The sequence below is a fragment of the Uloborus diversus genome, chromosome 5 (assembly GCF_026930045.1).
Source record: "Uloborus diversus isolate 005 chromosome 5, Udiv.v.3.1, whole genome shotgun sequence".
In the NCBI taxonomy this organism is placed as follows: Eukaryota; Metazoa; Arthropoda; class Arachnida; order Araneae; family Uloboridae; genus Uloborus; species Uloborus diversus.
The window spans coordinates 64858621-64884300 of record NC_072735.1 but is presented as its reverse complement, the minus strand read 5'-3'; the positions used below and the strand labels follow the sequence as shown (position 1 = coordinate 64884300).

Sequence of the window (25680 nt, the reverse complement as noted above, 5' to 3'; positions counted from 1 at the left end):
AAGCTGAAAAAAACCTAAATTGGCAACACCAAAATAAGAAACAGCAACCCTAAAAAAGTCCGTGGGAAATGCCAGATTTGGCGCGTAATTTTTGGGAGTGTATATCAAAGTTATACCCAAATACGGTCAAACAAAGTAATGGGACCTAAGTTGAGCCATCCCCTATCCATTAAAAAAAGAATCATCAAAATCAGTTCACTAGGTGAGACGCTGTGAGTGGACAAAAAAAAAAAAAACATACATATGGTATGAACTGATAACCGCCTCCTTTTTGAAGTCGGTTAAAAAATGGTCAGATCCTATATTTTTAAGCATGCTCTTTTAGAAAAAAAATACTTTTAAAATTTTGAAAACGACCCCATTATTAGTTTTTTCTTCATATTGGGTGACTTTACTCTGTAAGGGAAAATTTTTGTACTAAAAAACATAATACGACATCAATTCCTCTCTTTTAATTGGTCCTTTCTGCACTTTTTTCTAATAAGCACTAACTATAAAAAACTGCAACTTTTGTAACTTTTTTTTACACACATAAACAGTTGCCTAAATACCTAGCACATACTGTTTATTGGTTGCTATTTCTATTCCGGTAGAATATCTAATGTAAGAGCAAGGCCTTAACCAGGGCCGTCCCGAAGGGAGGGAAGGGGGGGGGGGCAATCGCCCCGGGCGCCACGAAATGAGGGGGCGCCGCAAGGCACCCCTCGTTTGGACGAAACACGACAACATTCACACGAAATGAGGGGCGCCTTGCGCGGATAGTATTGATCGGATAGGAAAAAAAGGCCAAAAGGTGTCCGGTCAAAATTTTGAAACTTTTAGTTTTAAAAACGCAATTTTAGCCTTAAAGCGCGATTATAGGCCATGTTTACTGACGTTAGGATAAGGGGGGGAGCTCAGAGACTTGTTTCCGATCGATTATTTTTTTTAAATAGATTGAAATCAATTCCTTCTCTCTTCTCTCCCTGTAAGTTTTCGAAATCGAAGTTTCAAAAACGAAACTTAAGACAAACTTTGAAGATTTTTATGGATAGGAGGATCTGGAGTATTTCCCAGGAAAATTGTTCAAAATTATGGTCAAACAATTTAAGCAGTGTTTTACTTTCAGGAGCTATCTCACTTAAATTTTTTTGTAAATATCTCTTGAAAAACCCATAGCTTGCGATATTAAAGAAAGGAGGCATGGGGACGAATATTTTCTTAAACTCAATTCTTAAAAGCAATTTGTAAGGTCACATTTTGTGCCAGTGATTTTTCGAAATTAGAACTCCAAAAAACGCAATTCTGAGCGATTTTCGGTGTTGTTGAGTATTTGCAGGCTTCTCTCTAAAACTTACAAATATTTGATGCAAAAGAATAACATCTTTGTTTATAACATATAGGAATGCTGATATTAGATTGGTACAATTAAAACCAAAAAACTCTTGAAAAGAATCATTGGATGAGTTCAGATCGAAATTTAATTTTGATGTAATTTACTTCGATAAATACATTTTCTCTTTATAATCAGCAAATTATATTCGTGTTCTTAGTTTGATCAATATGAATAACCAATTCAGTTTTAATTAATTGTTTTTTATCTAGTGGGATAATATTTTACTAGATAAATATTTGGATTGTTAATATTTCCGTTTTTCAAAAAGTTTTTGGGGCATTAATGTTTCAGAAATATTAAAAACAGATTCATTGTTTGTTTTAATTTGCATTATGCATAGCCCTTTGATTGTTCTGTTTATCAATATGTAAAAAAATTCAAGTATGTACTATGCACTGATGTTATACCTAACTTGATTTTTCTGTGTGTATAGGGGGGGGGAGGCGACAGGAAACTTTCTCCCCGGGCGCCGTCAGCTCTTCGGACGGCCCTGGCCCTTAACATACAAGATTTCACCTAACAGTTACATTATTCTATTACAGTATAGTACCTACCTATAATCTGTTCACCATATGAGAGAAGGCCCGCAAAGCAGAGCCATCGGTCCGTTGTTATGTTCAATATCATGAATCAAAAACTACGTCCTAAAACAGCGGTTCCCAGCCCATGGACCGCGGCCACAAGTGGGCCGCGATCAACCTGTTACTGGGCCGTGGACACTGGTCGGGAAATCTGAACCAAAATAAAACTTGTGATCTTAATTTCCATTTTTTGCGAAAATTCACTTATTAGATATATTACCACTCAAAAACTCTACCTGACTCATCGCCAATAAGGAATTTTAGAATTAAGATTTCTTATATTTCTTAGGAACTTTCCCCTATAACTGAAGAGATGAAACCTAATGAATCAGAAACTTCTTCAATTAGAATTGCCAAAGAAACTAGTATTAGATTCAAACTTCTAGTTAAAAATGATCCTCTTTTGCTGAACTCTGGCAAGAAGTGAATTGAGACACTTGAGGGGGTTTTCGACAACCTACCAATTTGAATTGCAGTTTTTTTTAAAAAAAATACTATAGAAATGCATTGAATGTTGCGAATTATTTGAGACTAAAACCATCCAGTTTCAATCCAGATATCATCTCCATCGTAAAGGAAAGACAATGCCAAAAATCCCATGGAGCTTTAACTTTGATGACTTGTTTTTAAGTTTCCTTGCAGCTTACAGCTATGCTAGCTAAGTGAATGCAATAAAGTTATTTTATTCCTTAAAAAATATTTTTAAAATAGTTCTTGTGCAGTGTATTTATATATGTGATGCAACATAAAGGGAAAAGGGGTTTAACATCTTTAGAACTCTTGTTTTTAACGCACTTTCAATCCTAATACGGTATATTATTTACACTTGAGTACAGTTATGAACAGGCACCCTCCAGAAAGTAAATTTTGGCTGTGCAAGTAATGTATAGTAATTAGTGGGCCTCAATCGTGTTTTCTACAAAACTGGTGGGCCGCAGAATCAAAAAGGTTGGGAACCGCTGTCCTAGAACCTTCCAAAGCAACCGATCATCTTCATTCGGGATGAAGAACCATTGTTGCAAATTTCGAGCCAAATAGTCAAAAATTGGTTCCTAAAAAACAGATGAAAACTTTACATTCACAAACAATGATATAGTAAAAGACAGTCGTAAGTTTGGATTTAAATAATAAGAATTTTAGGCGGTTAAAACTGATGTTGCTGCGACCCATGAATACGGTGCAACCATCTATTGGTGTTATCAAAGTGAATTTTATGAGCCAGTTGGTACTTACAAGGCAGTGGTGGGAGGTTATGACCAGCTACCATGAGGTCTGCGGGTGTTTCATGTTCATTTGAATTTAATAAGGTTTTAGATCTAAAAATAAAGAACTTTTTCACATTTTGAAGAGAAAAGAGGAATTCCGTCTATTGCTCATCCTTTCCTCATCCTATCTGTTCTTGCGTATCATCAGAATTGTCGGTGTCTGTTACTGGGGGGGGGGGGACCTTTTTCGAAATTGGGCAAATAAAGGTAGAATTAACTAATTCAGAAGGTCCAGAAGCAGCCAAACGTTGGACGAGATGTAGTTGCAAGAGATAAAAATAGTTCTAAAAGACTAAAAACATTAAAAGGTTCAAAAATTTGAATTAACCTGAGAGCGATGTCTTAAGCATGTCAGTTACTGGTGCTGTTACCCTAATGATAACATTTCTGGGCTTGTAATTTTCTTTCCTTTTCCTTGGTTCCTCATGATATCTAGCAAACATTTTTAAGTGTTACACGTGGCCTGTGAGATTCATCTTGATATGAGTTGTGCGCTGTGAAAACAATTCAGAAACGTTCCTAGAAAATAATGAGCAGTTAATTTGCCTAATTTCAGCCAGTAACATATTTTGCAAAAAACAGGAAAGTTTTAAGTCAGTAACTTAAAAATCAGTAACCCCTTCCTAAAATTACCTTGGAATCTTTCTGAAGAATTCAGATATCTTCCCGGTAAAAGTCAGGTATGTCTCTGGAACAAATTAAGACCCTGCAAAGAAAACTTAGGTAGGTGTAAAATAAAAGCTTAAACCCTTCCTGATTTACCTGCATCGCTGACCAAAGTTAAGACAGAATTGCAAGTACCAAACATCTTACTTGCCAGTAATTTTTGCAAAGCTACGGAGTTCAAACCCTTACAGTTCACTCTCAATGGGAGCTTTTGTCAATCTGGACAAGCTGTAATCAAGCTGAAGGCGATACACTTCATAAATAACTTCTATTCTTTGAACTAGTAGACAAAAGAAAATTTTTAAAGTGAGAAGTCTGCATTCGTAGTCAACTTGAAGCAATTCAGGAACATTTTGACGAAGATTACTTGGTTTTCACAGAAAATCGATGAAAAACTGAAATTTCCCGGAACGTTGCCCGAAACTAATATGTGATGACGTTTTGAAAATTTCTTACAGTGTGAAATTCAGATTTAACCCGTTAGGCACCTCTGCTTTACTAAAATTAGCTCTCCCTTCTCCTTCGAAATTAATTTTTATGTACGTCATGATATACGTACATGGGAGTGTAAGCGTGACAATAGAACAAGTGAAAATGGAAGTATGGATGAGTAAAATGGTAACAGAGGAGACCCGAAGGAACGTCACGGAAGGTCAATGACCTCCTAAAAAACTCCTTATTCGGCTATCTTTGAAAATTCGACAAAATTAGAGACAGTATCAGGGACGGACTGGGTCCCGCAAGAGGGCGTCAACTTTGGCCTTCAAAGAGCGCAAAAAGAAAGTGAAAAAAGAAAAAAAAATGGGGGGGGGGCAATAAAAAATAAAATAAAGAAAAAAAACCCGATGAGTTATAGGTTTACGAGTTTAAAGAAAAGAAAAAAAACGAAGAAAAGTAGCACAGATTTGTGAGCGAAAAAAAAAGGAAATTACATCAAAATATTAAAAATAAATGAATTAATTTAAAAAAAAAACTTTTTTTTAAATAAAAAAGTTCAGACTTGAGAGTGCATCGGCCCGCGGGCCGATGAGCCGGTGGGTCAGTCCGCCCCTGGACAATATTGCAATATTTTAATTTTTTAATGCCTTTCGTAACTTCTAATTAGATGCAGGTGTGTGCGAGCTCGTATTTAATTCCTCGTTACAATTCGGAGTTTTGTTCAGCAAATTGAGAGACTTCTCCCCTTCCAAAAAAGTTATATTTGGGACCCTTTTGGAGGAAAATTTAGACTGAAATTTGAGTGTGATATTTTTTGTGAATCTTTACTTCACACGAAGAAGTGAAAACTTTGAGCACCGCTGATCGAGGCACATAAATGTCGTTAAATATTATTTAGAAATAACTTAGCTATGATTAGATAGTAATAAAGCTTTATCCATAACCCTCACGAATTTATTGTACTCATGAAAATTGGAAACAAAATTGAATTTCATAAGTGTTCTGATTTGTTGTAGTAGTCATAATTTAACAATGCAAACAAAGCAGCTAAATACATGTGTCATATTAATTTTCCAAATAGTGTTGTTGCGTTGCTATAGCTACGTGTTTCATCGATCTGATCATAACCTTCAATCCGAAAAAGAATGGTATCGAAATACGAATGAGTGTACATTATTTTGCCGCCAATTAGAGCAAATGTAATAAATTACTACACACAGGAATCGCGGAAAGTGAGATTATATGATTTGAAAGAGCGTTAGAAAAAAATAATAAACAGAAAAAAAACCATTCCTGCGTAGAAAAGGAAGAAAAAAGAGAGCAGGAAGTTCAGAATAACAAAAATCTCTTGGCGAGTTTTTGACGATTTGTTGGCGAACTCTAAACAGGTTTTGTTCAACATGCAGAGCTAGCTCTGTCTGGAAAGATGTTTTTATTTTGTAGTTCTACTAGAAGCGGCCGAGAATTTCGAAATTCTCCGATTCGAAATGTTGTCGTGAACGTAGTTGAAGAAAAAGTTTGTTTTGTTTTTCCACTTATTTGTGAATCATGAAGTGTAGACAAGGCGATCAAATATGTGCGGCACTCAATTACATCAAAAATTTGAAATTTTGCACTTATTGCAGAAGAAAATCCTACTCCCAAATTTCGATGGACATAGCTCTAATTGTCGTGAACGCTGCACACATGACACAAATTATAAGGATGGGAAATCATGACAGCTTATATTTTGTGAAACTCATTTTGGTTGGATTGTCAATATTTTTGGAGGTAAGTAAGATTTTTCTGGTTTTATTCTCTCAATTTTTGCATTTGTTTGTACTAAGACCCAGGGCTTAATGCATGGCTTACTTTATTTATTATTACTATTTTATTTGTAAAAAAGAAAAAAAGAAACAACCCTTTACCGTTTTAAAAAAATTTTCCCATGTATTTAGGGGTCCCCAAGTAGAAAGTTTTTTTTTTTTTTTTTTTCAAAACAAAAGAAAAAATGGAAAAAACCTTACTATCCCGTAAAAGAATTTGCATGTTTTTAACGGAGCCGCAAATGCAATACTTTCTTTTCGTTTTCCAGAACAAAAAGAAAGAAAGAAGATGAAAAAAAAAAAAAAAAAAAACGAGTTTGAAATTTTTTTTAAAAGCTCTTACCGGTCGGCGGCGGGTCAAAAAAAGGTTGAAAACTGTTCTTGAACAATCATTTATTATGTACAGGAGCGCTCCAAACTAAAATTTGTGGGATGAAAAAAAATTTTGAATTTAAAAGTTTTAAAAATAAAATATAAACTCAATGTTACAATAGTATTGACAAATTCGCCCAGTTTTTTTTTTTTTTTTTTTTTTTTTTTTTTTGGAAGGTTGCAGTGACTTACCTCCCTTGACTTCTCATTGGGGCGCCACTGGTTATGTTTCCTTCTCTCTTCTTCATTTTCTTTTTCTCTTTCCTTTTTTTTTTTATTTTTATGTTTCATTTATTTATTTTGTGTTTGTGCATTTGGGTGCATAAAAAATGAAATTGATGTTTTAAGTCGCACACCCTCTTATATTTTTCCTTTTATATCAAAACAATTGTAAAAAAAGTTTTCTATGCAAATTTGAACAACGGTAATCCGTGCCGACTTGCGTGTGAAAGTGAACCAGCACTTGTGTTCTAGTAACTAGGTCAAGTTATAAATAAAATTATTTTAAAACCTCGAAATTTCATGTTGGTAAAACGTTGCCCTTATAGTCCTAAGTGTACAATAAAAATATTTATTTAAATTAAAAAATATTTAGGCAGTCCGCACTAGACCTAAAATTTATTTTATTAGATTTTTTTTCAATAAATTTTTAAAAAGTTCTAAGTAACATTTTGAGAAATTATCAAGCTGAAAATTTTTAACAATAAGTAGGTAGGTACTTAAAAACAAAAGTCTGAATAAAAATTTTTGCTATCATGCAATATTTAAGTCTTCCATATAGTACACAAAATATGCATTTTTTTCAAGTTTCAGTTAATTTTTTCTTTTTAAATTAATTATTTGTATTCATTTGCAAATGTTGGTTTGAAAATGTGTTCTCTAATACATTTTTAAACTATAAAAGTGCTTATTCACACTTTCAGACGCAAGTCGCCGTTGTTCAAATTATACATGAAACTTTTTCTGACAATTGTTTTGAAATAAAAGGAAAAATATAAGAGAGTCTGCGACTCGTAAAATTGACTTTCACTTACTTTGCGACACCCTATTGTGCATGTTATCAACTTTTAAAAATTGTACAAATTTCTCTTAATTGATTCACATAAATTAACAAATAACTAACTTTCAGTTTTTATATTATTCAGACGGAAATTTAAAGACATTAGGAAATTAACATTTGTATTGATGTTTCCTTTTTTTTTTTGTATTTTAAATGTATGAGTTTGATTTTAAATGCATTAGTCCTTTTATTACGTAACTTGGAATGTTAATAACAAATTATCATCATTATTATTTGCTTTTCTTGAACAGTTAAAGAATCTTCTTAATTAATAAATTGATTACTGGGAGTTTAGCTCTGCCGTTTTTTCATTTTTTAGAGTTTATTATGCAGCAATTATACATCAAAAACACCGACGTTTAGGGGCCCATGTATCGATACCATCGACGTTTTAAACATCAATGTTTTGAAACATCGTTTTTTTTCCCCTTCATCAAAATGTCGCATCATTAGTATTTAGTTCTGAGAAGGTGCACGTTTAACTAATTTTATCTATGTGTATTTTCTTTAATTCATGAAGTTTTGTTTGCTTTATATATCTACAGTTTCGCCGACATTTAAAATTTCTTCCCCCCTTTAATGTATCATAAGGTATGATTGGAAGCGAAAAAAAGGGGGGGGGGGCATATTTCGTGTCAGTGAAACTGAGGAGACACCGTACACACACTTTACTACTAACTAATGAGGCAGCATTTGCTTTCAAATAGTTTATTATCATTGTCTGCGCCAATATGCAAATGCGCTGTCCGCAGAGGGCAGCACAGGTGACTGTAGACATAAAACGGCTAAGCTCCATGAGAAGAAAAAATTCCTACCTGATGTATCTTAACCACATTGGACACTCGTCCATTACACTGCATGTTGCAGTACTTTCATAAACCAAGAACGGTTTCAATTTTATTTATAATGTTATTTTAATTTAATTTACTGTACATACGCTAAGTTAAATATAATACTTTTAAGTAAGTCCTAGTTTTCTTGACTACAATCATTACAAGAGCAAACATTTGGAGGCACCAGGCGAGATCATATGGATTCTACTCGAGGATTCAACATTTAAAGAATTCAAAGATAAGTATATCTTTTCAATCAAATAGTTTGACTTTGGTTACCATTCGTCATTCAAAATGACCGGCAATAGTGCTGAAGATAAAACTTCACAAATTCAACACGGCACTGATGAAAAAGCCGTTAAAATGCTTCGTGGACGAGCCAAAGCGGCTCTAACTAGAATAACTAACTTCATTAATGTCGAAGGACAAATATTTGATAAATTTGATTTAAGAAACAAACTTGAAAGATTAGATTCTATATTCATTGAATTTAACAAAGCTGATTCTGAATTGCCGGAAGAACTTTCGGAAATCGAGCAGTTCGAAGAAACGTATTATGCAACCAAAGTCAAGCTACAAAAAGCTCTTGAAACTGTATCTGTGAATTTAAATCCAGTGCAAATTGAAAATAATGATAGTATGCCTATAGGTAATTCAATAAGTAATAATTTTAAGCTACCCAAGTTAAACATTGAATCTTTTACTGGTCAATATCAAGACTGGCCTTCATTCAAAGATTTGTATCTTTCATTAGTGCATAAAAATAATAGGCTTTCAAACATTCAAAAATTTCAATATCTTAAAGGGCTTTTGTGTTTTGAACCAGCAAGTATAATCAAGCATATTCCTATATCGGAAACTGGTTATACTGAAGCTTGGGATAAACTGTTAGCTCGCTATGATAATAAGAAACAAATAATTTCGTCTTTAATTAAAACCTTCATGGATCAACCAGATATTGTTAACGCTAACTGTGCTAATTTGCGCAATCTCACTGATACTTCTGACGAAGTTATCAGAGGTCTAAAATCTATAGATTCTAAAGCAGATTCTAGAGATATTTGGCTAATTTATATTTTATTACAAAAATTGGATAGCAAGACACGGGAAGAATGGGCGAAACATACAACTAAGGAAGAATTTCCTACATTTGAAATGTTTCTGGAGTTTCTAAATAATAAATGTGTATCTTTAGAATTATGCAATTCAACCGAATGCAATGAAATTAGAAATTCATCCAGAAGTAATAAAAATAGTGCATCTAATAGATGTATAAAATGTAAGGACACTTCTCATTATTTGTCAAAATGTCCGAAATTTAAAGAAATGAATGTAAAAGAACGCAAGCAATTCGTGAATAAATTCAAATTGTGCTTTAATTGTTTATCTAACAAGCATTCGGATATTCAATCATGCAATTCTTCTTATTCATGTCATTTTTGCAAACGCAAACATCATTCACTTCTGCATGAAAGTTATGAGCAAAAGAATGTTTTCTCGAATGCATTTCATTCGAAAGGTTCAAGTCAAAACTTTCCGCAAATAAACTCTAGTGTACAACAAACTGATGTCCCAACACGAAACGAAAAAAGCGTATCTGTGAATGCCGTTAGAGCTGCATTTGCGTTATCACCTACAGCTTGTGTTTTTGTCAAAGATACTAGCGGGGAATCGAGAACCTTAAGAATTTTGTGTGACTCAGGAAGCATGACTACGCTCCTATCCAACTCCTGTTTAAATTCTTTGGGATTAAAAAGAAAAAATGCACGTTTCCCCATCACTGGTCTTGCAGGTTCTAAAATTGGTTTGACTAAAGGCTGTGTTGAAGTCAATTTAAGTTCCAGATTCAACCCTGATATTACACTGTCCGTAAATGCTTTAATTCTAGATAAATTGACGGCCCCACTTCCAACTGAAGCAATTCAAAAGGAACATTTCGCACATTTAAGTAACATTAAATTAGCCGATGAAAACTTTTACCTTCCAAGTAAAGTGGATATGATTCTTGGTGCTGATTACCTATTCTCTATTTTCCTTCCGGGTCAGATAAATTGTTCGGAAAGTAATTTAATCGCTCAAAACTCAATTTTTGGTTTTTTAGTTTCGGGAAGACTGCCAGAAAATCGGTCGAATTCAAATTCATCAACTAGCTTACACATTTACGAATTAAATGTTGATAGTGAGCTTAGAAAATTTTGGGAAATGGAAGAAGTATCAGTAGCGAAAAGTAAAATTCTTTCACCGGAAGAAGAATTCGTAGAAACACACTTTAAAGAAAATTATTCAACAAATTTCGATGGACGTTTTGTTGTGAAGTTACCGTTTTTGAAGTCGAAAGCTGAGTTAGGCGATTCAAAATCCGCGGCTATTTCGCGACTTTATGCCATGGAACGAAAATTCAAATTCAATCCGGAATTCGAAAAACATTATAAAGAATTTATGCTCAACTACGAAGATTCAGGTCACATGTCGCCTTTAACAAAGAATTCAGATATTCTTCTAAAAAATGAACAGTGTTTTTTGCCTCATCACGCTGTTTTCAAGCCATCTAGTACCACTACAAAATTACGCGTAGTTTTTGACGCATCTTGTAAAACTTCAAACGGAACTTCGCTAAATTCAATTTTAGGAGTGGGTCCCAAATTACAACGAGATATTTTTGAAATATTGCTAAACTTCAGATTTCCAAAAATAGTTTTCACTGCGGACATTGAGAAAATGTACCGTCAAATTTTAGTATCGGACGAAGATCAACCTTATCAACAAATTGTTTGGCGATACAATGCCAAAGATAAAATACAAACGTACAGGTTAAAAACTGTACGGTTTAGCTTCCGCCTCATTCCTAGCTACCAGATGTATCAAACAAATTGCTCTTGATACACCTAATCCTAAAATATCACGCATTTTACAAGAAGACGTATATATGGATGATCTTTTGTCAGGTTCGAGTAATTTTTCAGACGCAATTTCAATTTGCAAAAATATTGCGTCAATTTTACAATCCTACGGATTTAACTTGAGAAAATGGAATTCAAATTCTTCCAAATTCCTTGAAGAATTTCCCGAGCAATGTTCCTCGGAAACAAGCTTTGAAATCAATCGTGATGCACACGTTAGTTCTAAAGTGTTAGGTTTATTTTGGAATTCAACAAATGATACATTTGCATTCAAGGTTAATTTATCACTTTCACCACCCTACACTAAAAGACGGATTCTATCGGAGTCTGCACGTATTTTCGATCCTTTGGGATTACTTGCACCTTGTGTAGTTACAATCAAAATATTCTATCAAAAGTTGTGGCTTATCAAGGGGGATTGGGATTCACCCATTCCGAAGTTAATGGAAACCGAATGGTTAAAGTTTCAGGCATCATTCAACGAAATAAATGATATCACTATTCCTAGAAGTGTCACCATTGATTCAGAATGCGAAATTGAATTACATGGTTTTGCAGACGCGTCATCACTAGCATACGCGGCTGTGATTTACTGTCGTCAAACTGTCGACGGGTCCACAACAGTTTCACTGTTGGTTGCTAAAACTAAGGTTGCTCCACTCAAGCAAATCTCCATTCCTAGACTGGAATTATGTGCCGCGCACTTGTTATCAAAATTATTTCTCACTGTTCTCAACTCGTTGAAGAATTTCAATCTTCGCGTTTTCGCATGGACAGATTCAAAGGTAGTTCTTTCATGGCTATCTTCTCATCCACGTAAGTGGAAGACTTTTGTCGCAAATAGAATTTCTGAAACAATAGAAGTTCTACCCCCAGCTCACTGGAATTTCGTATCCTCCAGAGAGAACCCTTCAGACATCGCTTCACGTGGTATCGACCCTAAATGTCTACCAAATTGCGATCTGTGGTGGCATGGCCCGCAGTGGCTACATTCAAATCAAATGCATTGGCCTACGGCTGAATTACATTCTACAGACGTTGTTAGCGCAGTTAAAGCTGAGGAAAAATCAAATCCAATGTTTAACTTTCATGCTAGTTCAACAAATGACCTATTCGTTCGTCTAGTCGAAAAATATTCATCATTATCGAAAATTATTCGCATCTTGGCATATTGCTACAGATTTATTAATCTTTGTAAAAAAAGAATCGGATTCAATATTGCTTCATGCAATACCCTCGGTTCACTCACTTCTGCAGAAACAAGGACTGCAGAAGAAAAACTCATTCACTGGGTTCAAGACACACATTTTTCTGAAGAGAAAAAATGCATTCGGCTTCAAAAGCCACTGAAAAGACGCAGTCCTTTGCGGTCACTTTTCCCATTCATAGACGGAAACGGTCTCTTACGGGTGGGAGGTCGGTTACAGAACGCCGACTTACCCATGAACAGGAAACATCCTATCATTATCCCATCACAACACAGATTTTGTGAACTGTTAATTCGCGAAAAACACGTAGCTTATTTGCATGCTGGTCCTACCTTATTATCTCATATATTAAGGCAATCATATTGGATAATAGGAGGAAAAAGATTGATCAACAAATGTGTTAATCAATGCATAAAATGTCATAGATTCAAAACTACTAACAGTTCACAACTCATGGGCAATCTGCCTAAACCACGAGTGACTTTAGAAAGAGCTTTCTTTCATTCTGGAATAGATTACGCCGGACCTGTTTCTATAAAATTTAATAAAGGTCGAGGTGCTAAAGTTACGAAAGGTTACATTGCACTTTTCATTTGCCTGTCCACTAAGGCAGTACACATCGAAGTAGTAAGCGATCTGACAACAGAAGCTTTCATCGCTGCTTTGCGACGCTTTAGTGCTCGCCGTGGCACCCCTCGCCACATATACAGCGACAACGCCACTAATTTTCATGGAGCTCATCGAAAATTGAATGAGATAGAACAATCCTGGCTCAACGCTCTTAGCTCGGATCCTGTCGTTGATTACTTGACACAGTTCTCAATTGAATGGCATTTCATTCCTCCTTCTGCCCCTCATTTTAGAGGAATTTGGGAAGCAGGAATTCGATCTGTAAAGTTTCACCTCAAACGAGTTATAGGAGAAACAGCTCTAACCTTCGAAGAGCTAACTACATTAACTACTCAAATTGAAGCACTTCTGAATTCACGTCCAATCACATGTGTTGACGTCAATGACACAGACTCTATAAATGCTTTGACTCCTTCTCATTTCCTTACAGGTGATGTGATAAGTTCAATTCCGGATCCAGCAAACCTGAACGAACATAGCTTCAAAGGAAAGTGGGAACTTATCCAGAATCTCCGCAAAGGCTTCTGGAAGCAGTGGTCAAAGGAGTACCTCTCATCTCTGCAGAGTCGTCAAAAGTGGACCACCCCTCATGCCAACATTCAAGTCAACGATATTGTGTTAGTGAAAGAAGCCTCATCACCTGGTTTGTGGCCCTTGGCTAGGGTTCTTGAAGTTCACCCGGGAGCGGACGACCTGGTCCGCGTTGCAACAGTAAAGACAGCTAAAGGGATCTTCCAGAGACCGATCTGCAAACTATCTCCTATTCCTATGTATCAGGACTCAAGTCCCTATCAGGACTCAATTCCTGATAGGGTGGGAGTATGTCTGCGCCAATATGCAAATGCGCTGTCCGCAGAGGGCAGCACAGGTGACTGTAGACATAAAACGGCTAAGCTCCATGAGAAGAAAAAATTCCTACCTGATGTATCTTAACCACATTGGACACTCGTCCATTACACTGCATGTTGCAGTACTTTCATAAACCAAGAACGGTTTCAATTTTATTTATAATGTTATTTTAATTTAATTTACTGTACATACGCTAAGTTAAATATAATACTTTTAAGTAAGTCCTAGTTTTCTTGACTACAATCATTACAAGAGCAAACAATCATTATCATATTAAATGATATTAATAATTATTACTTAAATGCAACACAAGAATGCAAATTATGTTCAATATATTTTTTATATTATCTTACATATTTTTTTTAGATTTAATTACTTTTACAATAAAAACTTGCCCAAAATTCCTTGCACTAAAGTGTAACTACTTTTTTTTTTTGTTTTTTTTTGTTTTTTTCTTTTCGAATTTATTAGATTATGATTAAAATACAATCATTCTGTTTTGACGAAATGCGTAATTTGACGGAAGTTCTTTTTTACTAAACAATGTAGACAGAATGCATAATTCTATTAACATATCAAGCATCAAAAAGCAGTGGATTTTCCTTTTATCCAATTTCTTTCACCATCTCGGGCTTCTACAAAATCTGGGGCTTCGCCACCCGCTCGTTGCTTCTCACCAACCCCCGAAGATTGCTTCGCAATCGTATTTCGTTCCTGAAGATTTAAAGTGCCTGTTAGGAGGAATCAGGTTAAAATACGCGTTACGATTTGAACAAAATAAAATTATAAAATTCCCGCTCCGCTTCCCGTAGAAAATAGAATTTCAGAAAAAAAAGCTCATAATAGTTAAAATAATATTAAATACGACTCCAACGCGAAGATAAAAAGAGCATGATAAAAAATACGTGTAACAAAATTATTTTAAAACAAAACGCTTCTGAGAGCACTCCTCCTCCAGGGTCCTAACTTTTACCTAATTTCACAGCTATACGTGCTAAGGGACTTCTGAGCATAACAAAACCTCTGTTTTGAACATTTAAAAAACCGTGATCAAATTTGTTGCATCTACTAACATTTTGCTCTTAAGCTCCGGGCTTGAACTTAGGACTTTCGCTAAATTAGAAACACTTACTATATCTGATGTTCTAATTAATTGAGAAAATTGGAATAAGCTTAATTTGATGCAGAAAAAAAAGCTCTTTCGAATGACATAGAATGTTAAGGGGTGTGGGAAATCTTTCCTCCTTTTAATAGTCAATTTATGGGAACTTTTAGCTTAAAAAATAATTACAAAAAAACTAATTCGAAACTTAAAAAAAAAAGGTTTTAAGGTGCAAACCCTCCGCACTCGAAGTAATTTTGTATAAAATTCAAGGCTGTAGGTGCTATTGGGTCTCGTAGACGCGGGCCCGAAACACATATATCTTTTCACTTCTTTGACGTTACTTTTTTTTTTAAAATTACATACAGAAAATGAACAAAATAACAACCCACTAAAACGGGGGGAGGGGATTTCAGTTGCTCGGACGTACTGGAAAAAGTAGTTACAATTCAATCAAGAATGATTAAAATGAAAATCTAAGCTGAAATTTGACTTTCTGTTGATACAATGTCAATTACTTTTCATTACTATGTAATTAGCATGAAATTCAGCTTGAGCCAAGCAATTCCTCTCAAAACCCAAGTACAAAGTATTTTACTAAATTATCCCCTCTTCTACGCCTAACTCAGCAAGTTTTAACCAAACTTGTTTTTTTTTGTTGGAGTTGATGAGCAATAAAGGGCAAAAAATTGCCATTTTGGAAACATTTATAGGCCACCTAATTCAAGCCAGGGACAAGATGAACAGATGTTTCGTATTATTTCTGACATGTCTAGTAAGGGATCCGTTATCACAATGGGGGATTTCAATTTTCCGGGTATTGATTGGAATAATTTTTATCCTAGTAATGGCAGAGAAGAGGAAATTTTAAAAGTAATTAGTGACTGCTTCTTAGATCAAGTCCTGAATGGATTAAAATTTTGCACCAAAAACAGGACGAGGGGTCATTGTTTCAAGCTATTCTAATCTCAGGTTAACCTGGAAATAAGGAAAAACTACTACTTTAGTAGGGTTGTGAGCACTTGGAACAGTTTACCGGAAGAGGTGGTAATGAGCAAGGGGGTGGATAGATTTAAGAGGGCCATTGATCTTCATTGGGGATTAATAAATTGACTAGGACCAGCCTAGCTGGGCTAAGAGCCTGTTGCTAGTCGTCACATTTGTATTTGTATCGTTCTTATTTTAATTAATAACATTTGTAGGGTTGTTACTGAGTTCCGCTTTTTAATATAGTTGCTTCAGAATCCTGAAATATGAAATATAGTCTCTAAAAAATCACCAGATGCAGAAAATAGTTTCTTAAATAGTCTCCCTTTTTTAAACAGCATTTATATGCAATGATTTCAATAAACAGTCATAGCTTGGCTCTGTGGAATGTAAGCAGCAGTGGCCTAGGTTTACACGCGACGCAAATTTTGCCTAAACAATCTTTGAAAAAAAAAAAAAAAAAACTTAAGAGAAAGGGGAAAACACACACACACACATTTTTCCAGACTTCAGTCTAACTTTTTTTTACAAGAACACCAAAGAAAAAAAGTACCAAAACTTTCTTGTAAAATTTCGCATTGCCTCATTGTTAATTAAAAACAAAAGTAAAAGACATACTGCATAAAATGAAACTGAAATGCCACATTTACGAGATTTCTGATCTCGTGAAAGTGAATGCTCGTTTTCAAAAAAAGAATGTCGTAACAAAGCTACAAGACATTAAAAAGCAAAACTCTATTGACATTCGTCAGAATTGTAACAACAGTTAGTAATAACAGTTTTTTTTTAGAGAATACTAAGCACTTTTCGTAATGCACTCAAAAGGACAAAATAACTTTTCTGAGTCAGAAAAGACAATTAAAAAATTTCTGTAGTTTGCGAAAATTCCAAGAAAATGACGCCACAAACGAAGAAAAGTGCGGCTCAAGTCATGAAGAGAATTTCTCTCTCTCTCTCTCTTATCATCTAGCTTTCAATCATTACTCTAAGTGTTGAAACATGCATATTTTTCTTATTGGGAAGCGAAGGAGTGCGAAGCGTGATAAAAACGTCCAATTGGGAAGCGTACGCTTAAAATGACTAGAACCGCACTTTTCTTCGTTTGTGGTGTCATTTTCTTGGAATTTTCGAAAACTACAGGAATTCTTAAATTTTCATTTCTAACCCAGAAAAATTATTTTGTCCTTTTGAGCGCATTACGAAAAGTGATTAGTTTTTTTTTTTTTGTAAATTTTGTTATTTTATCCTTTTTAGTGTAAAAGTATTTCAAATGTAGAATAATTTTACCCCCACGGGTAAAATCTTCCCCTTACTTCCCCTTATTTTTCATATAAATGCTTGGTACTAAAAGGGGAAAACCTATATACGTGTCTAAAACTTGGAGCAGTTGGCACTAAAATTTAATCCTTGATCTTCTCTAGGATTTATGCTTGCTAATTGCATACCTGCTTCAGAGAAGCCTTGATTCAAAATTTTCATTTGGATTGCTTTTAACGTTACGGTTGCAAGGCAACGAAATTTCTAACAATCTTACTAATATTATATATGCGAAAGTTTGTCTGTATGGATGTATGGATGTATGGATGGATGTATGGATGTTTGTTACTCTTTCACGCAAAAACTACTGAACGGATTTTGATGAAACTTTACAATAATATAGCTTATGCATCAGAATAACACATAGGGTAGTTTTCGTCCCGTTATGGGGGGCAAAACCCCCTTAGGGGGGCAATAAAACACAATTTTTGTATAAATTCTCAATATTGGGATGAAAAAATACTTGCACATATTTACATTATATGTCCATCGAAAGCTCTGATTTTTCTGCTGAAGATGGCACCTGTTCGAAATTTCTAAGTAGAATAAAAAACGAGTTATGAGCTTTTTAGATCCATGTTCGAAGGCTTTCCTCAACTCAATACAGTATTTAGTGTATCATCTCAACTCCCTGTCGATAGCGACAATTGTTGTATTGTTGACTTTCTTTGCTTTTCGTGATTGTTCAAGGCTTTTCTCAAGTCAAATCTTGAAGTAAGATTTTTGCACAAGATTGGCAAATAATACATGATTTGGCTGATGATTTTCCATTTAAACGGAACTTTAATGTAATTAATGGTTTTTATTATTATTTATGCTGATTGAACACTTACTCATTATCCAAACAACCAGCAGATCGCCAAAATTCTTGCAGAAAGATTTCCGTAGCTGATGCATTTGGCAGTTTTTTCAACGTTGCTGTTTTTGAAGCCGAAGACTACGTCATAATGTTTCTCAGCTTTCACCATGTAAACAAAATATCGCCAATCAAAGAATTTTCAAAAGACTTTTTTTACTGTGTTAAATAATCCAGCAACTAAATTAGGCAAATCCATAAACAGCACAAAAACTTCCATTAATTTTCCTTTTTGCACAATTTCAAACAATCACCAAATTTTATTACTTATTTTGGTAACATTTCGGATGAAACTGTTTAGCGCCATTTTATGGTGACCAAAAATATCTCAGCATCTGGCGACGATATCTCTGTAACGAAAATTAATATCATATCGTTTTACAAAGTAAGGAAAGAATGGGGGAGCATCATCGAAGGTACCTCGAAACGACTATCGCAAATTCGGTAAAATCGCACCAAGAGCCACAATAATTGAAATTTCCCGAAATAACTAAAGCAAGTATAAGGGGATTACGAGCGCAGCTACTTTTTTTTAATCACTTCGTACTTAATTAGCCATACAGAGAAGGTTTTAGACTCCATGTTAAAAAAAAAGTATCAACAGATTAATCTTTTTAAACATGAGAAGATTAATTTCATGTTTTTTAAATTTGTATATGCTTAAATATAGTGCTTTCGTTTCTAAATCAATACTACTTTGTTCTTTATACTTATTGCTATTTTAGTTTTATGGGTAAGGAAGAAACTCGATTTTTAATCACGTCAAAAAGATATGTTTTAAATTTTTTTACTTAAAACAAAAAACAAAAGCAAGTAACGATTTTTTCTAATAATTATTACTGACCCAGGCAACGCCGGGTATTTTTGCTAGTGGATTATATATTTAAACATTTAATAAGGAAATTACATGAAATTTGCTGTTTTCTATCCTGACCGAAATAATAATTTTATTCTAGAATTTTAATTTTTCAGCGCTAAGTTGTGCCTTAAGATTAAGCAAATCATTTAGTGAAATCCCGAAGTCTCTAAGTGGTCTAGTTGCAGAGGTATAAGCAAAACCAGTCCTCAGATTTCTCCGTGACAATCAGGCCAAGTATAATAAAAGTGCTTAAAAATAATAGTAGCGGGAATGAACTTTTTGCAAAAATCGTAAACACTAAAATGAACCCTTAACGAAAATCGCGATTTTAAAAACGAAACTTTTCATATACAAATATGAACATCACACATTTCTGATCAGAAATATGTTTTACATTTCATTTTTTCCTACACTTTAAAACTTTTATTTTCAAAAAAAAAAAACGCAGTCTCCCCTCTTCCCCGCTCTCCCCCCCCCCCCCCCTTTTTGGAAAGTAAGAAGTTAACGTATAAGCGAATTTTCATTTTCTTTGCCTTAGTTTAAAAAAAAATAACTTTTATTTTCAAAAAAAAAAAAAGAAAAAGGAAAACGCAGCCTACCCTCTTCCCGTCTTCCCCGTTTTTTTTTTTTTTTTTTGAAATGTGAGAAGTTAACGAAAAGCGAATTTTCATTTTCTTTGCCTTAGTTTAAAAAAAAAAAGAAGGGTGGTGATTTTAGATATTTTAGTCACCTTTTTAATAAAATAGTTGCCGTTTTATAAATAGTAGCTTCAGTCGCCAGTGGCAGCCCTGCATTTGCTTTAAAATGCAATCCAAAATTAAAATAATAGAATACTTCACACTTTTTGTAAAAAAGTTTATTCTAACCAAATATAAGTGTAAATTAGTATTTAAATGAACGTGTCAACTTTCTTAGACCTCTAAGTGTGCATTTCATTTCAAATATACTCAATTAAAAATAATCTTAGACCGAATAATCCTAAAGTTTATAGTGATGAAGATTTACATTGAGTCAAAAAATTAGACTTTTCAAATTAAAGGGGGAAAAGCACTTTAAAAAAAACATTATCAATACTAGAATGCGTCATTTTTTGCTGGATTCAATGCTTTAATCCTTTCTTACACGGATTTTACTACCAATGTTTACATTAATCGTTTCTGACAGTTTCTATACCCTCTTCAATGCGGAAACGAGCTCAATTATGTTGGCGGCACCAGATCTTGAACCGCTTTCTTCAGATTTGACGGTACCACAAATTCTTGATCGCATTGAGATTGGTAGAGTTGCTTGACCAGTTTAATACCGAAATTCCTCTTTCTGTTTAAAATATGTGAGTCGATTTAGAGATGTGACACAGAGTAGAATCTTGCTGAAAGATAAAATGCGTCACTAAATGTGTAACTGCTCTGCCTCAGATGAAGTATCACGCAGTGAGTGCATTATTGATAAACAGCGGAAGTCATGCATTGTTTTATTTTAAGATATATATAACTTCCCAATTCAAGCAGCCTTCATGCACCCACAAACCAAGAAAGATGTGTCAAGTGGAAAGAGCGTCTTACACAAGATTTCTCATACGCTTTTCTTTTTAAATGTCACACCCGGAACACCTTTTTTTTAAACAGATGTTTCAAAAAAAAAAAAAAAAAGATTCATTACTGAATATAATACTTTTCCAACCTTGTTACCCTAGTATGAGCTTATCTTTGCTCCAGGAGAGTCACGCACGTTTCTGCTTCATGTTTATTTTTGGTCTTACTTCGTAATTAAAACTGCAGTTTATGCAACCGTCCAAGTATAGTTGATGTGCATAAGATAACTATACATTCTGTCCAACATTTATGGACGTAAGAAGCATTTTTCAAAGATCATTTTGGACAATTTACTTTATTTTGGGTTCATCTCTGCCAGGTGTTACAATTTTTCTACCTCGTTTACTCATGGGCGGATTTATGGGGGGGCAGAGGGGGGCAATGCCCCTCCAGTTTTGGGAGGACTTTATGTAGTAACAACACACCTTCCAAAAATTAAAAAAAAGAAAATTATTATTATTATTTCTTTTTTGAATAGTTTAGAAGGGCATGGGTGGATTTATAGGGGAGAGACATCGGGGGCAATGCACCCCAATTTTGGGAGGACTTTATATAGTAACAACACATCTTCCAAAATCTTAAAACAAAAAAATCATGACTTTTTCTTTTTTGAATAGTTTAATGAAAATGAAGAGAAAAGCGAATGTCCTTTTCTGATAAAAGAAAAGGATGAAAAAAAAAAAAAAAAAAGAACATTAGAACATTAAATACAAATAGCACAGCTCTCACTGGGGTGCTGAAAATGTGTCTAAATTCACTATTTTGGACTGAAAACCATTTGGGCAAGTATATGAATGAAAATATATGCTAAACAAGCTATACATTAAGCCGCAACACTTTATAATAATTGACGATTATTTTAACAAATTAGAATCCAAAGCAAAAGGGAAAAAACTCCCCCCCCCCTCATTTGCGCTAACAGAACGATCTACTCGTTATGATTTTTGTCCTTATTTAAAGTATATTTGTGCATAATATTTGTTTTTAGTAGATTAATTGGCCCTTGAGAAATTCTAAAAAACATAGTTTTTTCCCCTTCTCTCTCTCTTTTTTAAGAGAGAGAGAGAAAATAAATACTATCATAAACTGAATAAATTTCAGTTATCTGAGTGTTCTGATTAAATAAATCTTTTTACTGAGAGGGAGAGTACAATTTTACTTACTTTATAAATACTGTTTAAAAAGTAAGGTAAGTCATAATCATCTAAGTCTAAGCGAGACAGTCCTTGTCATTATTGAAATCTAAATAATTGAGTCATCAACAGTTTTGGAAAAATTTGCTGAAATTTTATAAAAGTCTATAAAAACCTAACAAAGATTGGTAAAGTCGAAAAAATCCTTTCACCGTAAAAACTGACGAATTTTCATAAAAATTACAAAAAATCAAGGAAAAATCTGCAGGTAAGAGTGAATTACAAACAGGGCTGAATTTGCCTGTAAGATAAACAAGCTATTGCTTAGGGCCCCTGCTTTGAAGTGGATTCCTAACTCCCTTCCTCCCCCCCCCCCAAAAAAAAAAGAAAACTCATGATTTGTTCCTTAAAAAATGGAAATTGCTTGAAAAAACTAATTTCATTTTTAAGTGCTTGAAAACCTTGAACATTTGGAAACGTGTGGCTACAAACCTTAAATTTTAAAATTTCTAACAAATGGTAGAAGGGGAGGAATGCCGAAATATGTCAAATTCAGCTCCTTGCCACCTCCTGTATTAAAAATGTAAAAATCATGGTTCTCACGTTTGTAACATATTGTTTGAAATACATTTTTGTAACTCACATGTTTCATATCTTGCTCTTGTTTCATATCTATTTATTCAATCCCGAATGCAGTATTTTGGGAATTCTTTTGTATTGATTGCTTTTATCTTACTTTTTCTACATATTGTCTGTCTATTTAGCACGGGGAAAAATACACACTACTTCTATTTCTTTTCGTTTTCTGCCCCACTTGCAACTGAAGAAAAGTTATCATGAGAAATCTATGGTTTCTTTTTTTCTTTTAAATTTAAAATAAATATTTCTTACAAATTTAGAACAGGACTGTAAAAATTTACATTCAAGTACTAAAATATCAGAGACTGGAAGGTATAAATGAAGTGCGTTAAATAATTTTATTTATTCTAGAGTCCTTGAAAATAATTAGATAAGTCTTTGAAAATCCTAAGCAAAGTGGGCTCCAATTACTTCTACACCATATTGTTAATCTGATTAGCCAGGGGAAAAAAATGATACACTACCTCTATTCCTTTTGGTTTTCTGCACTACTTACAATACAAATACAAATGAGACAACCAGCAACAGGCTTCGGGCCCAGCTAGACTGGTCAGAGTCAATTAATTAGTCCTCAATGAAGATCAATGTGTCCCTCTTAAAGCTATCCATCCCCTTGCTCATAACCGCCTCTTTCGGCAAGCTGTTCCAAGTACCCACGACCCTACTAAAGTAGAAGTTTTTCGTAATTTCCCAAGTTAGCCTGAGATTTAAATAGCTTAAAACAATTAACCCTCGTCCTGCTTTCCCCGCAAAAATTTAATCCATTTACATCTTTCATTTTGATACATTTAAATAACTGAATCATGTCCCCTGACTCTCCTTTGCTCCAGGCTATACATGTTAAAAAAAGGTTGTTGTAATGATAATTAATGTTGTAAATGATAAGATTGTTGTAATGATAATAAAGGTTGCTGTAATCTATAGTTTATTTTTTCTTTCAAACTTAAAATGACTGTTTCTTAAAGTTTGAACAATACTGTATAACTGTATAGTCTAGTTATCAATTTCTATGTCTGTCCAATTAACCTTTATAAGGCTTCAATATGCAGAATTTTATATCCATTTTACAAAATTTCATCCGGGGGAAAAAACCCCGGACCCCTAAAATTGGAGATATTCTATTTCCCACTTAAAAGGGAGCCCTGAGTCACTCTCTTGATTCTTGATGCCAGCTCCATCTCTTAAGGTCAATTCGAAAAGGACAGCATGAAAACACACATTAATGAAAACGACACACAAAAAAGTAAAGCATGGACTTATGCATCATAGGAAACAGACAAAAGCATGGGAGTGGGAGGCAATAAAAATGTTGCTCCAAAAAAAAAGAATTCCTGCCCCTCCTCCCCAGGAACTCAGTCCTAAATCCGCCTATGCGTTTACTTCGGTTATTTTTTAGTTGGTCCGTCCTTCTATATTCCTTTAAAAACTTAGGTACCATAGATTGTAAAACGTTTATTTGAATTCAGTTGGATAGTTTTTTTTTTTTTCTAACTTTAAGAAATGATACAATATGTAACTTCGTTTTTTTCCTATTCATCACCTTGACGAACCACTTTGAGCAATAAAAGGCTTTTAAAAGAACGTAAAGTTATCCGGGAGCCAAGCTCCATACTTGTGTTAAACTATAGGTTAACAGGTATGCAAATATTTTCACTACGTTTTAAAATTTAAGTTGAATGAATAGATTATTCTAATTTTTGACCCATGTAAAAAAATCTATCTATATTTCCAATGTGTTAATGATCCATAAATTGTTAAAATAATATCTGAAAAGTTGTTTAAATTGATTCACCCATTCATGAATAACGAGTTTTAGTCTTTTTAATTTGCATGCGTTCATTTTTCCCGACTCAGGGACAAGTTTTGTTCAAACAGTTCTGATATTCTATTATTTTGAATTTGGGTTGTAGATTACTATTTCTATTTAGTTCTGAAATATTTTAAATAAAACAAAATAAACTTTTTCCCCTTTTTCATAGATTTCCATTGGAGTGCTTCTGGTTGTAAAGGAAAGGTTTGATATTGAGGATGAGAGACAGCATCGCATCATGGATGTTTTAAATGACCTCACAGTTTGGTTAATTTTTATGTCAACTTTCGTCCACGTCTTTGTATCCGTTTTTACAGATAATCATCATTTATCAGGACAATTTAAAACACAGCAATCATTATATCACAATTGTTCGAGTTGTTGCGTTTAAAACTTCTCATGTCATGAAACAAACTTCAATTTTTTCTACTGCTTTATATGATACACGCTACAAAATCATTGTTAATAAATATTTTGACACTACAAAGGGTTATTTATTTATTGATCTTTCAAATTAAATAATTAGCAGACGCTCTCACTCAACTGTTGTTCATGAACTGTGGCAGGGGAGTAGAGGAGTGCACATGCATCCCCTGGTTTTAAAACGAAATTACTTAAAAATATGTTAATTTGTAACTTTTTAATACATACCAATAAAGATTAAATAATTTTTTAAATAAATTAAATTAATTTCATTTTAAACAAAAGACAAACTACAAAATATTTAGACTACTAAGTACGTCACGAAAAATGTTAATTTCACATTTATGCAAAGAAATTGTAAGATGTGAACTCCCCTTGGATTTTAAAAATAAAATTTAAGTAAAAAGGTACAAACTGTAAAATACATCACGAAAATTATTAAACTCATGTTTATGTCCATTAGGGCCAGTAAGGGGATGCATTCTCACACCCCTTGGCTTTTAAAAATCAAAATTAACTAAATAAGGACTAACTATAAAATACATCACAAAAATATTAATAACACGTTTATGTCCATAAGCTCCGACAGGGAGCTGCAAGGGGATAGATACACTTTTAACCCCAGGCTTTTAAAAATAAAATATATTATTAAAACAAAAAATTATTTAATCCAAAAAATAATTTAATATTAATTTTTAAAAATAATTATTAATATTAAATAAGTAAAATAAAATTCATTTAAAGCAAAGGACAAATTGCAAAAATATTGTGATTAAAAAATTAAGATCGAAAATTCAAGAGTTTTAACGAAGAGGAAAATACATCTTCGCTTTGAAATAAATATACAGGGTGTGCCGTTTTAACCTGCAAGATCTTTATTTTCGCAACCGTTAGTCCTAGATGTATACTTCCAATTGCAAAAATGTTCAAAATCAGATGCAGAGTCAATTTATTAAAAGTTTGAAGCAAAAATAAAAATG

The 25680-nt window shown here is 33.8% G+C and overlaps 1 protein-coding gene across 1 annotated transcript; it reads left to right on the top strand.

The window, feature by feature from the left end:
- Positions 1-5733: 5733 nt before the first annotated feature.
- LOC129222188 (ninjurin-1-like) lies at positions 5734-24764 on the top strand. Its single transcript, XM_054856655.1, has 2 exons — positions 5734-6095; positions 24447-24764. Exons 1-2 carry the CDS (start codon positions 5874-5876, stop codon positions 24666-24668), a joined length of 444 nt encoding a protein of 147 aa, XP_054712630.1. The 5' UTR covers positions 5734-5873; the 3' UTR covers positions 24669-24764.
- The last annotated feature ends 916 nt before the right edge of the window (positions 24765-25680 follow it).

Excerpts from the sequence above, each read along its gene's own strand:
- LOC129222188 (XM_054856655.1), top strand. The coding sequence starts at position 5,874 with ATGAAGTGTAGACAAGGCGATCAAATATGTGCGGCACTCAATTACATC. Across the intron at positions 6,096-24,446 it reads GATTGTCAATATTTTTGGAG|ATTTCCATTGGAGTGCTTCT; the intron begins GTAAGTAAGATT and ends CCTTTTTCATAG.